The 14,284-nt window shown below is 39.3% G+C and overlaps 1 protein-coding gene across 2 annotated transcripts; it reads left to right on the plus strand.

Annotated features, from left to right (window-relative positions):
* The first annotated feature begins 6,332 nt into the window (after positions 1-6,332).
* Positions 6,333-13,571, plus strand: C1H1orf52 (chromosome 1 C1orf52 homolog). Of its 2 annotated transcripts, XR_010659681.1 has the most exons (4): positions 6,333-6,669; positions 7,311-7,509; positions 12,513-12,661; positions 13,062-13,571. XR_010659681.1 is itself a non-coding variant. In XM_065909957.1 (3 exons), the coding sequence occupies exons 1-3, from the start codon at positions 6,394-6,396 to the stop codon at positions 13,133-13,135; spliced, it is 549 nt and encodes a 182-aa protein (XP_065766029.1). In that variant the 5' UTR covers positions 6,340-6,393; the 3' UTR covers positions 13,136-13,571. The 2 variants fall into 2 exon arrangements, 1 of the variants encoding a protein (XP_065766029.1); XM_065909957.1 differs by lacking the exon at positions 12,513-12,661 and having other exon boundaries at positions 6,340-6,669.
* Positions 13,572-14,284: the final 713 nt, after the last annotated feature.

Consider the following 14,284-nt stretch of genomic DNA (forward strand, 5'->3'; position numbering starts at 1 on the left):
TTTATTCCTAAAGAAAAATCTTGGCATAAACTTCAGTTATTACATATAATTTGATGAGATTTTAAAAAACACTTTTTTCTATATTTTTTGTTCCCTTTTAATGAGGACCACTGTACAATTGAAATAATTAGGACAAAATGGTTTTTGTGTGTGTATATTACATTCTATTTTTAATACTGTTTGGAACAAGCAGATCATTTGTTCTATGACAAAGTATGACTTATTTTACAAATTTATAAATCTGCTTTCATTGTTTTCATTAAATTATAATTATCTATTTCCAGATACCTGTCTCCTATATATTTCCATTACTTGCAAAAAGCAGAGATGGAAATATGCTGTTGAAAATAAACATTTTTAAGTTGTAGTGGTGTGTTTTGGAAGTTTCAGTTTTTTCAGTAGGAAATACCTAGAACTATTTTTATATGTACCAATATTTATAGGAAGTATTACTTCAAGTTGTGAGATGAAGTTCATTTCTGGATGGACTGATGAAATTATCAATCATGAAGAAGACTGGCATATTGGCTTTCAAATTTTTTTAAAGACTGGGTGATTTTTATAGTATAAACATTTTCCAAGGATTTTGGAGAAGCATGTTTCACCTCCAAGATAGCATAATAAGATATTGGCAGTTGAAAAAAAAACGGTGACATTATGTTTAAAGAAATCTTTTTCAAAAGCAGAAGCAGGCTTTTCATTTATTAAAATAAAATTTGATATGCAGTTACTTATTTTTAAGTTTAAGATTTACTTGGAATGAAAGATCTTAATTTAGATATGCTATAGCACCTATATTTATATTAATACTTTTCTTTCAGACTGTTGACTGACTATGTAGGCAATAAAATTAAGGTTTTGGGGTTTTCAAATTTAGGCTTTTGGGTTTTCTGAATCCTATGAAGTCAGTTTTTTTCCTTTAAACACTGAAAACCAGTCATTGCCAAAAATGGGTAAATTTGAATGGTAGTCTGACATGAGTGCAACTGGTTATTGGGTTGATTAATGCAGCAGTGAAAAAATTCACAGATACATTATCACTTAATATTAAAAAGCACACCTTTGAGTTCACTTTTTTAAATTGTTTTAAAAATTGAGAATTTATTTTCTAGAACAGCCCTAGGTTTATGGAAAACTTCAGCAGAAAGTAGAGTTCCCATATACCCGCCTCTGTCCCCTGTTTGCTATATTGATATGTTCAGTCGCTAAGTCATGTCTGATTGTTGGAGACCCACACCAGGCTCCTCTGTCCTTCACTACCTTTTGGAGTTTCCTCACATTAATGCCCATTGAGTCAGTGATGATATCTAACCATCTCATCCTCTGCTGCCCCCTTCTCCTTTTGCCTTCAATCTTTTCCAGCATCAGAAATTTTTCCAGTGAATTGGCTCTTCACATCAGGTGGCCAAAGTATTGGAGCTTCAGCTTTAGCATCAGTCCTTCCAGTGAATATTCAGGGTTGATTGCCTTCAGATTTGACAGGGTTGATCTCCCTGCTATCCAAAGGACTAAAAGAGTCTTCTCCAGCACTACAATTTGAAAACATCAATTCTTTGGTGCTCAGCTTCATTATGGTCCAAGTCTCACATCTGTACATGACTACTGGAAAAACCCCAGCTTTGACTATACGGACCTTTGTAAGTGAAGTTATGTCTCTACTTTTTAATACATTCTCTAGGTTTGTCATAGTTTTCCTTTAAATATTAAAAATGTTTTAAAATGTATATACTTAACAATTGCATAAAATATTGTTTCATGAATCATGTAGTAGTATGATCAATACTTAGTTTATACAATGATTATTGACTTGGGGGAAAAAATAGCTAACTAAGGAGCAAATCGATCTTTTAATTGTTAAATGTACTCTTAGGAGGGTTTTCTGAAAGGAGAGTTAAATATAAGCACAATTTGTGAGTAATTTTAGCACTGCTCCTAAAGTCCACTCCGAACTTCACATTCTACTTAATTGTCAGACAGTTGTCCTGTGGTGGTTCTCAAACTTTGCTGCCCATTTTAGAATCACCTAAAGAGATTTTAAAGTTCCCAGTGCCAGGCTACACCCCATTACCAATTAAATGGGAATGTCAGAATGTTTGGATTGTGAAAAACAGTCATCAGAAGTGTGTCAAAATTTTCCAATGTGCAACAGTGTTTGGAAACCACAGTCTTATTGGGGGCCAAATACTGGGGCTTGGTGTTTGCACATGTGTGTTACTGTTTTCAGCACTAATACCAACATTGCAAGGAAGGTTTTATTGTTACTTTGTTTTGAACAGAGAAACAATCTCTAGAATTGAAATCTAGACTGTTTGACTTTAAGGTAAGTGTTCTTTCTATAACTCCATGCTCTTTAAAAAAAAATTTTTTTTTCTATTTTTATTTGCTATGTTTTCATTGGAATATAATTGCTTTGCATAATTTTGTTAGTTTGTTAGTTTTTGCTGTAGTTCTCTTGTTAACATTTATCAGATGGCAGGTAAGAGTGGACACTATTTTTTCACTCATTAATTCAGTATTTATGGGTACCTATCATTCGAGGTGCTACACATAACAGCAATAAACAAAACAGACCAAGTCTGTGTTCTCATAGAGAACTTGTATTCTAGTTGGAGGACATAGAAAATAAACAAGGAAACCCAGATAATTCTAGCTGCCACAGATACAAAATGGGGCATGGATGAGCTAAAAAGTAACTTGGACGAGAGTATAACAGCATGAGGGAGCGCCTCTCAAAGCAGGCAACATTTGAGCTGAGCCTAAATCATAAGAAGGAAGGGGCCAGCTGTATGAAGTTCTAGGGAGAAGTTTAGGCAAACTGTGGACCACAATAAACTGTGGAAAATTCTGAAAGCAATGGGAATACCAGACCACCTGACCTGCCTCTTGAGAAACCTGTATGCAGGTCAGGAAGCAACAGTTAGAACTGGACATGGAACAACAGACTGGTTCCAAATAGGAAAAGGAGTAAGTCAAGGCTGTACATTGTCACCCTGCTTATTTAACTTATATGCAGAGTACATATGAGAAATGCTGGGCTGGTGGAAGCACAAGCTGGAATCAAGATTGCCGGGAGATATAGCAATAACTTCAGATATGCAGACGACACCACCCTTATGGCAGAAAGTGAAGAAGAACTAAAGAGTTTCTTGATGAAAGTGAAAGAAGAGAGTGAAAAAGTTGACTTAAAGCTCAACATTCAGAAAGCTAAGATCATGGCATCTGGTCCCATCACTTCATGGCAAACAGATAGGGAAACAGTGGCTGACTTTATTTTTCTGGGCTCCAAAATCACTGCAGATGGTGACTGCAGTCATGAAATTAAAAGATGCTTACTCCTTGGAAGGAAAGTTTTGACCAACCTAGACAGCATATTAAAAAGCAGAGACATTACTTTGTCAACAAAGGTCAAGGCTGTGGTTTTTCCAGTAGTCATGTATGGATGTGAGAGTTGGACTATAAAGAAAGCTGAGTGCCGAAGAATTGATGCTTTTGAAGTGTGGTGTTGGAGAAGACTCTTGAGAGTCCCTTGGACTGCAAGGAGATCCAACCAGTCCATCCTAAAGGAGATCAGTCCTGGGTGTTCGTTGGAAGGACTGATATTGAAGTTGAAACTCCAGTACTTTGGCCACCTGATGCGCAGAGCTAACTCATTTGAAAAGACCCTGATGCTGGGAAAGATTGAGGGCAGGAGGAGAAGGGGACGACAGAGGATGAGATGGTTGGATGGCATCACCAACTCAATGGACATGAGTTTGGGTAAACTCTGGGAGTTGGTAATGGACAGAGAGGTGTGGTGTGCTGCAGTCCGTGGGGTCGCAAAGAGTTGGACATGACTGAGCAACTGAATTGGACTGAACATTGAGTGCACAAGTCCTGAGGCAAGAACAAGCTAGTGAGGATAATACAGGCAGGAACGTAAGAGGGATGACTAGGGAATTCAGGAGCCTGGATTGAAAAGTAAGATTTCATAGATAGTGAGGATCAGATATGGGAGGATTTATAAACCATTTTGAGAAGTTTGAATTTTCTTCCTTCTTTTTCAGTTCAGTCGCTCAGTTGTGTCTGACTCTTTGTGACCCCATGAATCGCAGCACGCCAGGCCTCCCTTTTCCCACATATATGCCTCTATATACTTACTCTTTTTCTTGAGTTAGTGCTGCAGCTTGCTAATCTGACTGCTGCCCCTTCTCGCCTCATTAAAGGTGATCTGTTTCTGTAAAGTGCTGGTCTTGTTCTTTTTCTGAATGTCACCTTCTCTAACTCCCTTACCCTACAGGAAGATCCCCTGGAGAAAATAGGCTACCCACTCCAGTATCCTTGGGTTTCCCTGGTGGCTTAGCGTGTAAAGAATCTGCCTGCAATGTGGGAGATGTGGGTTCGATCCCTGCATTGGGAAGATGCCCTGAAGAAGGGCATGGCAAACCACTCCAGTATTCTGGCCTAGAGAATTCATGGACTATACAGTCCATGGGGTCACAAAGAGTCAGACGCGACTTTCACTTTTCACTTTTATGGAGGGGCTGGAGGCTATGTCCGAATGACCAATCCCCAGTAAAACCTCTGGAGGCTAAGGCTCTGGTGAGGCTCCCCTGCTGGCCCCATGCGGCCCCATGCGGCCCCACACATCTTTGCTGCAGAAGTGAGCACTGTCTACACCTCCCCTGGGAGAAGACAACCAGAAGCTCTGCATGTGGAAGGCTCCAGCATTCTGCCCCCTACATCTCTTCCCTTGGTTAATTTTAATCTGTATTCTTTGTCTACAATAAACCATTGTTGTTCAGTTGCTAAGTCATGTCTGACCTAGGCATCCTTAGATGTGGTCTGTGAATGCATATCACTGATACCAACTTTATTGCCTTCATGTGTGTATCATTCTTCTGAGTTCCCCAAAAGTCAAAGATTTCTAGTTTCCCTGGTGGCTAAGCAGGTGGTTATGTTATTTACTAAAAGGGAGGGACACAAGTGTAAGAAGCAAGTAACATGGAAAAACAATTGACTGATCTTTAAGTGGGTGTTTGAGACCGGGCCATAGGGAACGTTTAAGAGCCAAGCAGAGGTGTAGTTCAGAGCTTGCCTTGCAGAGACTGGATTTGGAGACCTGGCTGTTGAAGTCACAAGCATTAAGGAGGTTAATACTCTGGAAAGGGATGGTCTCACTTGCAACTCTGTAACACTTGGTTAGTAAGTGTTGCTGAACCATGGTATAGTACCCTTGGGAATCATTGAAGAAGGAATTCATAAGGCCTGGACTCCATCTCAGGCTGTCCGTCCTGGTCCTGCGTGGCCACCTCTCCAGTGGACGCTGAAGTCTGTACTTAGCGCCTGTGGGAACGACAATGGAAGGATAAGACCCCCTCTGGGCAGGGGAATCTTAAAGATCCCATCCTGGTTACTCATTGCCTAAGAGGAAACATACGGTAATCACCCCTGTCTCCAGACAGGTCATAAATTTTTTTCCGTATCTATCAGGATGTAATCACAGGCTTATCGATTATTAACTGTTTGGAATGTAGCTGCGGGCTTATTGATTATTAACTATTTGAAAACAGAACACGTGAATGATGGGGTTATTGTAGTTGTATTTACCCTTCCTTTGTTTATGTAAGTCTCAAGGGAATTGGGGTGGTGGGTTTGGACACGTACACATGGGGTATAAAAGACTTTCACAAATGCTGATGGGGGTCCTCAGCTAAGAGGAGACTCTGCCTTGGGCCCGCCAGTGCAATAAACTGCACTCCACTATCTGCATTGCCCTTCTGAGTTGTTTCCCGGAGAGTGTGGCTATAACACCATCAACACTTAAGGGCCATACAGAGTAAAGCCATCACCGAAGGAAGCTGACAATAAGCCATAGAGTTTGGAGGATCCCTCAGAGTGGTGTGATGCAATACAAGAGAAGTTCCAACAAAGAAGGTTGCTCAGAGTGCGCTGGAATGAGGTGAAGCAGGAGAGAATTCTGCTTGACCACTTACCCACAGAGGTCTTCCATGACGACACAGGGGACGAGGCATTTTATTTTGAAGAAGAGATGCTGCGCAAACAGGAAAAAAATCCCGGTCTCACTGGGCAAGGGCTTTAAGTAGCAGTTAAAATAAATTTTTTCAGCTCTTCTCTGCCTTTAATAAACTCTTACTGTATTTGAAAGTTTGGTTGCGACCACCGTTTCAGGATCTGTCTCTTTTCAAGGCCTCTCAGTAATGAGCATTAGAACTCCCTGTTTAGGGCCAGCCTTCAGCCTCAGTCCCCCAATCCGGGCGCAAAAGCGCGACGCAACCGCCAGGGGGCGCAGACCTCGGGCCCATCAGCGAGACTTGGGGCGGGGTCAACTGCGGGGCGGGCCCTGGAGTGACTTCCGGTTTCCGGCGGAGCCCTGGGCGGACCGGTGCAGCAGTCATGGCAGCGGAGGAGAAGGATCCTCTGAGCTATTTCGCGGCTTACGGGAGCAGCAGCTCAGGCTCCTCGGACGAGGAGGATAACAGCGAGCCGGAGGAGGCAAGTCGTAAGGCCCAAGATCCAGCGAAGTCGGCGGGCGGCTATGGGAACAAGGCGGAGAAGCGGCTGCCTGGACCAGACGAGCTGTTCCGGAGCGTGACTCGCCCGGCCTTTCTTTACAATCCGCTCAACAAACAGATAGACTGGGAGAGGCACGTCGTCAAAGCTCCAGAGGAGGTGAGGTCCCCGACCCCGTTTCTCGATCTTGGTCCCAGCCTCCGCCCCCTTCCTCCTGAGCCCCGTCTTGGGGACTAGCTGTCCGCCCCTCACACTCAGTCACGCCCTGCGGGTTGCCGCACCACCCTCTCCCACCTCCAGCCCTGGGGAGCCCGGGCCCCTTTCCCCCAGCCTGGTGGGTGTCATACTGGACCCGCAGCCCCCGCCCCCTTGTGAGGAGACCCAAACCTCCACACTCGGTGCCCTGACCCCGCGCGGCGAGGACTAACGGTGGTGACTCCCCCGCCCCCCTGCTGCAGCTTCTCCCCGAGACCCCTTCCCTTTGACGCCGAAGTGCCTGCGGTGCTGCCTCCAAGACAGTGTCTGCTGCAGCCTCCTGAAGGGGTCAGCCTTGGCGTAGTATCTGAGACTGGATTCTTCTTTGGTAACTAAAAGTTATTAGCTTTATTCGTACAGGGAACCCTTTGGCTTTTCGCTTAACAGTATTGTGATTTTGATTGAAAAATGTGTCTTTAAACCTTAAAAAAAAGAAAAAAAAAGTCAGCCTGAACAGTAAGCGAACGGCAGGGAGGTGCATGTGCCCACATCGATTATAGAAACCTCGGTTCGTCACAGTGCTTCTTAATGTGTTTGCTTAACAGCCTCCAAAGGAATTCAAAATATGGAAGTCAAACTATGTACCACCTCCCGAGACCTACTCTACAGAGAAGAAGCCTCCCCCTCCAGAGCTGGATATGGCAATAAAATGGTCTAACATATATGAGGACAATGGTGATGATGCCCCACAGAATGCTAAGAAAGCTAGACTTCTGCCAGAAGGGGAGGAGACAGTGGAATCAGGTAAGGAAAGTCAGACTCCAGTGGTAAACCTTTTGATCCCTGTGATGAGTTTTAAAAGAACGAGATATGTAATGAATGAAACTTAAATCTATTGAGTTAAACTGATTATGATGGTCTTTGGTTATCTTTTGCTCTGTTTTTGAGAAAGGTCATAAAATATTCAAGATTTAAAGTGAAATCTTTGATATCTCAACCAGTATTATGTGTGATTTATGATGCCTATTGTTAGAGCAACATGAGTTATTTCATAAACTCTTTGTTGTAATCACAGTTGTGAAGTGGTGAAGGTTTTACTTTATATTAAAGCAGTTGTGCTTTAGAGCTAAAATTAGTGTCACAAAATGAATTTCTTACCATTAATACATGATGATTAAAAATAGTAGTAAGATAGTGACTTAGTTGTCTTGCCACAGTTCATAATATTTTAATTTCATCTCTTGCTTGGATTTTAAGTGTTAGGTAGGTAGAATAGGAAAAAGGAGTCATAAGTAATCACAGTAATCTCTGCTTCCATACTTTTACCCACTCCACTTTCTGGCCTCACTTGCTTAAAACCCTTCACCAGCAGCAGAGTCAGCCCTCTATGATAGACTACCTTTTTCTCTGCCCTCATTTCACATGGCCCCCTTGTAGTACTTTATGTGCTCACTTGTGTCCGACTCTTTGCAGCCCCAAGCACTGTAGCCTGCCAGGCCCCTCTGTCTATGGCATTTTCCAGGTAAAATTACTAGAGCGGGTTGCCATCTCCTAAGATCTTAAAATTCAGCACTGAATAGACCAAGCTATTTAATGGTCCCATACCTTTAATGGTTCCTATTATATGTTTTACCTTAGTCTGTGGATAAATATCTGTTCCTCTGTACCCTGTGTCACATGCATGTGCATGCTCAGTCACTCCCTCATGTTTGACTCTTTTTCGTGTCCAACTCTTTGTAACCTCATGGACTGTAGCTTGCCAGGCTCCTCTGTCCATGGGATTTCTCAGGCGGGAATCCTGGAGTGAGTTGCCATTCCCTTCTCCAGGGAATCTTCCCCGCCCAGGGAACCAACCCGAGTCTCCTGTGTCTCCTGCATTGGCAGGTGGATTCCTCACCCACTGACCCACCTGGGATTCCATGGACGGCACTTACCACTTTTTATGTGCTCTTTGTTCTTACGTCTGTCTCCTTTATAAAAATGAGTTTCTTAAATACCAGGATCCAGGGGTTATTTATGTTTGTATTACTATTTGTAGTACATTTTAAGTATTCAATGGATTATTGGACTAAATATTTTTGACTGCCATTTTTATAGAAGAGTATGCTGATCACACTTTGAAACAAATTTCTGATCTTCCCATAATACAAGTGCTACTTAGCTCCTTTTACAGCTGTAGAGAATTTTCTTGTGGGAGAAAGGGTAACAAACTGGTAGACGGTCTTTCTCCAGTTTTTGTTAAGGAATAGGATATTTATTCAGATCTAAAGTATCTTTTCACAAAATTAACACTGTTAATTCCAAATGGAAAAAAAAAAGTAACTTCATTTTGGAGTTACTTCATTGTAGGGAAAGAAGCCTGGAAGACACGATTTTAATCAAGTGATGAAACAGAACATCGTAAGTAATAGGAGAAATCAAAACTGAGTGTCACTCGAACACAGCATCACGTTGGTGATATTCCTGTCAACACAAACATATCCAAATTGAAGGATATTCCACAAAGTAATGAGCTGAGTCTTCAAAAGTATCAAGATCATGAAAATCAAAGAAAGATTAAAGAAGCATTTTTAACTAAAGGACCCTAAAGAGATGGGACAGTTAAATGCAGTATACACTCTGAAGTGTATACTCTCTTTCATTTTCCTTTTTACAATAAAGGATATTACTCTCCAGTTTTGATTCTACCTGACTTTTCCATTTCTTTCATGACTTCTGGTGTGAATTAGAAATCACTAGTGAAGGCATGTTTTCAGTAAATGGCATCTTTTTGGAGATGCCAAATGAAGTGGACATTTTAAATGCCTCATTTTATAGTAGTTTTATTTAGTTAATAAAAAGCACTTTTGCATAAATTACCTTTAATCGTTACAACCCTTTGTGAAACCATTAGGGAAATGTCAAACGAGAGCTTATGTGACTTGTCCAAGGTCACAAAACTAGACAATGCCAAGCTCTAAAATAATACTTTTACATAAGTTTTCTAGTTTATTACTCTTAGCAACCTAGTACAGAGTTAGCACGTTTGTTATTACTATTTGTAGACAAGAAGACAGTTGCAGCTTAAAGAATTTGCCTAGCTTCACACAAGTAGGAAGAGACAGAATAGGAATCAGATTTTTAAATGGAAATGATGCCTTATTAAACTGGGGTTTAGTCTCTTGATGTTTTTCAAGCCAGGGTGCTTGAGGAGTAGCTGTCCTGTGGGAAGAATGGGCAGTTAAGGCCATTAGAGTTAATGTTCAATCCAGGGTGTCAATAGGCTGGTGCTCTTCTATCTTTGTTCCTGCGTGGAAGAGCCTAGATTTATATACCAGGACTAACAAGTAGAAAGAATTATCTTTTTTTCCAGCTTGCCTTTTAAATTCAGATAGAAGAAAATATGTATCAGATAATGCTGCTAGTTCCATGATAATTTCTGACCTTTTGATCATACGATGGCCCTCTACTAGGAAGTGGATATTGGCAATGTCAAAAAACAAAAGGCTCCCAGTGCTCAGCCAGTTTACAGCTGGATTATGAGATTGAAAGATAATACTGAAATATTCAGTTCTGACTTTAATGTTGGTTGTTGAGTATAACTGTCCTTTTTCTGTAATAAACACCTTCCTCCTTAGAAGTGATTTTTGCCATTTCAGCCTCCTGCACCGTGTTAACAAGTCATCATCTTTTTTTAGCTTTTTTTGAAATTCATCATCTTTTTTTAGCTTTTTTTGAAATTCATAAAATATCTTGTATTAGAAGTTACACATCATCTTTTTTTAGCTTTTTTTGAAATTCATCATCTTTTTTTAGCTTTTTTTGAAATTCATAAAATATCTTGTATTAGAAGTTACACACTCTTAAATTATCTCATTTGTTAGATTATCAGATAACTTTGATTTTACTTTTCTTCTCATTTTCTGCCCTTTGGCCTCTTTTTCCAGTTACCTCCTAAATAGAAGAAGCTGGGAAAAATTCAAAACTCATTACAGAGCCTTACTACTTACCAGCACTTGTTTAAAGAATATATAAAGTTAGTTTCTGTTAATAATTTAAACTTGTTTGCTTCAAGTGACGTGACTTCCATATAAAACAACTGCTTCCTTACTAGTGCATCTGTAGTATATAGCACAGAGTAAGAAACTCAGTAAAGTTGATGAGACACTTCAAGTTTTTTTTTCTTTTTTTACTAAGGCAATGCCTTGTTAGATCACTAGATGGCATTAGCTCGTCTGTTCAGCGACTGTTGGGAAGTTATTTTTCTAGCCTCAGTAGTTTGTTTTCCTTGTTATTCAGTAAGTGCACTTGTAGTAAGTGCCATACTAAAAGCAGAAGTGTCTCTCTCAGGATCGCCTTTTTAGTATATGTTAACAGTGCATTTTCTAGTAGAGTTTAACAGTAATTTCAATTTTTATATTACTAGTGAAAAAAATCTTAGAAGTCAGTCATGGTGATAATGAAAATCCAATTAAAAAACAAAGACCTTGGCTGGTTTTGAAGTGCATTACCTGCTTTGATACTAATTATTGTCCATATCAACAAAGAAAATATTCTGAATATGGTAGTTATCAGAAGGGACTTGAAGGCTTAGGGTTTGTTTTTTGTTTTTTTTAACCTATTTATGTTTGGCTGAGTTGGGTCTTAGTTGCCTCGTGCGGAATCTTTTGTTGTGGCACTCGGACTCTAGTTGTGGCACATGGGCCCAGTAGTTGCCATGCGAGGGCTTAGCTGCTCAAAGGCAGGTGGGATCTTAGTTTCCTGATCCACATCCCTTGTCCTGCAAGGCAGATTCTTAACCACTGGACCACCAGGAAAAGTTCTGGCTTAAAGTTGTAAGTTTATTTTTCCCATAATGAGTTTGTGATCCGAAAAACAAATGAACAAACAAAGCAGAAGCAGACTCCTTGATAAAGAGAACAAACTGGTAGTTGCCAGAGGGAAGGAGTTAAGGGGACAGGTGAAATATGTGAGTGGGATTTAGAGGCACAGACTTCCAGCTATAAAATAAGTAAAGCGCAGCAGTGTAATGTACAGCATAGGGAATATAGTCAATAATATTGTAAGAACTCCGTACAGTGACTAGATTTATTGTGGTGATCATTTCATAATGTAAAATATCAAATCACTGTTGTACACCTGAAACTAATGTTAGTGTCAATTATAATCCAATTTAAAAAAAAAGAGTAGTGACAGAACTCCTCAGTCACTATCAGAAGAATATCAAAAAATAACATGTAAAAATGACTGTGAAGTCATTTTGTAAATGTGAAGTGTTGAGTAATAACAATGACATTGGCATTGTTCTCTTGACTGTTAATAATAAAAGGGAAGTTGAAAAAAAAGTCTGTGTTCTATATCAGTTGGCTTCCCAGATTTTTTAATATCAAGTCCCCTTTCAGCATCAAAACATTTTTTATAGGCTACCACATGGGTAGTTATTGAACTTCGAGTATCTCTTGATTGAGAAGTAAAGTACAAAGAATTCAGTGATGTGCTTAAAATAAATCTGTACTTTATAAATCATAACATCTCCTACGTGTAATTTATTCCATCTGTGTGGAGTTCTTAAAATAATGCCACACGTTTGTTCGGGGATGGGAATTAACAGCTGCTCTGTGCTACCCTGTATTTTGTTGAAATGTATAGCTGGATTGTTTTAATTGAATAAAAGGGCCCATTGTTCGAGATTTTACAATATTTTTATTTATTAGTTAGAAATTTTCTGTGACTACGGATACTAATAACATTTTCAAAAACTGAAAAGGACATGGTTTTAATTTGAGGTTCTTCTCCCTTCCCCTCTCCCAATTCTCCATAATATGAAGGGGGGGAAGAAGCCTGTTTTTGTCTTGCCATTGGAATATTCTGACCCTCCTAGGAATGGGGGAGAAAGTAGAACTACCTACATAGGACAAAATTGAAAATACAGTTTCAGTGAAACATCTACCTGTGAGTGCTTTTTTAACTTCAAAAAGTAAGTGAGGGGGTGGGGATGGGGAGATGAAATAGGGAGGGGAGTTGTTTGTGGGGGAGAGAAAGCAGATTAGAAGGGAAAAACTACCAGATAGTCACTTAAATAATGTCATGGTTAAATTGACATCTTCTTTTGTAAAAAAGAACAGAAAATATCCCTTCTTAACATGTAGATTATGTATTTAAATAGTCACCATGTATATACTGTAGAATATTTGAGAATAGCTTTATCGGAACAAATTTGATTTTCTTATTGTCAGCTGCCTTTAAGTTGTTTTTATTGGAAAACTTTGAAAGAAACATTAGTTGAGGATGATGATTTTGGTATAGAGTCAATGAAATTTTAATGCTTAATATTTTTTTAAAGTTACTGATTGAAACTCTTCCTTTCCTATTTAAAGATGATGAAAAAGATGAGCATACTTCTAAAAAGCGCAAAATAGAACTGGGAGAACCAACAAAGAAGAAAAAATAGACAAGAATGACAAGAATCTTTGGACTGCAAAACTTGTTGAAATGGGTCTTTTTGGCAAATTAAGTTGATACATAAATTATTACGAAAGAACATCTCCATGGAAATATATGTTAATTAACTAATGAGTATTCCTGCCGGAACTTTCCACTGTAGAATTCATTTTTTATTTAAAAATATGTATTTAAAACTGAAATGGTGACTTGTGATTGTGTAATTGACAATGCTTGGAAGCATTCTTGCTACCGCAGAATTGGTGACATGCTTTTGAGTTTCATCCCAAGTTGACATGCCAATGTTCTATGAACCTTTTATAAAGGAGTATATTTTTAAAGTAAATATATTGTAATGTACTGTGAACTTGTAGGGTGCTTTTCAACAGTGTTTGTACAGTGTAAATAGATCATGGAAATAAATTTACCGATATTACTGCATAGTATTAATATTTGAATATCTGTGACAAGTACCCTTTTTGCCATGTGACCTTCTGATAGTGGATATTTCCATTTTGGAAGTGCCTCCCGTGTTCTAGGTGCTTTGTGCATGTATTATCTCTGATCTGCAGCCTAATAAAGCAGGTATTAGTAGCCTCATTTTATAATAGAGATTAATTTATCCAAGGTTACATAGCTAGTGAACGGTGGATTTGGGATTTAACTCAGGACACTTGAACTCTGAAAATCACACTAAACCACATATCTGGCAATCTGCATTTAGTCATCTTTTAGGAACTGCAGTTGCCATGTTTTCCAGGTACTCTTCTGTGGTAATCAGGGGAGATCGCCTCTCCTGATAATATTACTGCACTTATCACATACATCTTATGTTATGATCTTTTGTTAATTTGCCTCTTAAATAGTAAGCTTGCCAGAGATAAGGATCTTCTACAAGTTGCTAGATGTAGCAAATGAAATTATAGGACAGCCAGTTGAATTTGAATTTTAAATAAATAACAAATGATGTTCTAGTATATGTGATATTTGGGACATAATTATACTAAAAATTTGTTTATCTGAAATTCAAATATAACAGCATCTTCTATTTTATCTGGTAACCCTACTTCTATGTGTTTTCTTTATGCAGCTCCTATTTTAATGCTTTGCATATGATAAAATCAACAAGGGGTATTTAGGGAGATAATAATCTTAGATT

Source organism: Muntiacus reevesi, chromosome 1 (assembly GCF_963930625.1).
Source record: "Muntiacus reevesi chromosome 1, mMunRee1.1, whole genome shotgun sequence".
Lineage (NCBI taxonomy): Eukaryota > Metazoa > Chordata > Mammalia > Artiodactyla > Cervidae > Muntiacus > Muntiacus reevesi.

Coding starts and splice junctions, on each gene's coding strand:
- C1H1orf52 (XM_065909957.1), top strand. CDS start 6,394: ATGGCAGCGGAGGAGAAGGATCCTCTGAGCTATTTCGCGGCTTACGGG. Junction 6,670..7,310: donor TCGTCAAAGCTCCAGAGGAG/GTGAGGTCCCCG, acceptor TTTGCTTAACAG/CCTCCAAAGGAATTCAAAAT. Junction 7,510..13,061: donor GGAGGAGACAGTGGAATCAG/GTAAGGAAAGTC, acceptor TCCTATTTAAAG/ATGATGAAAAAGATGAGCAT.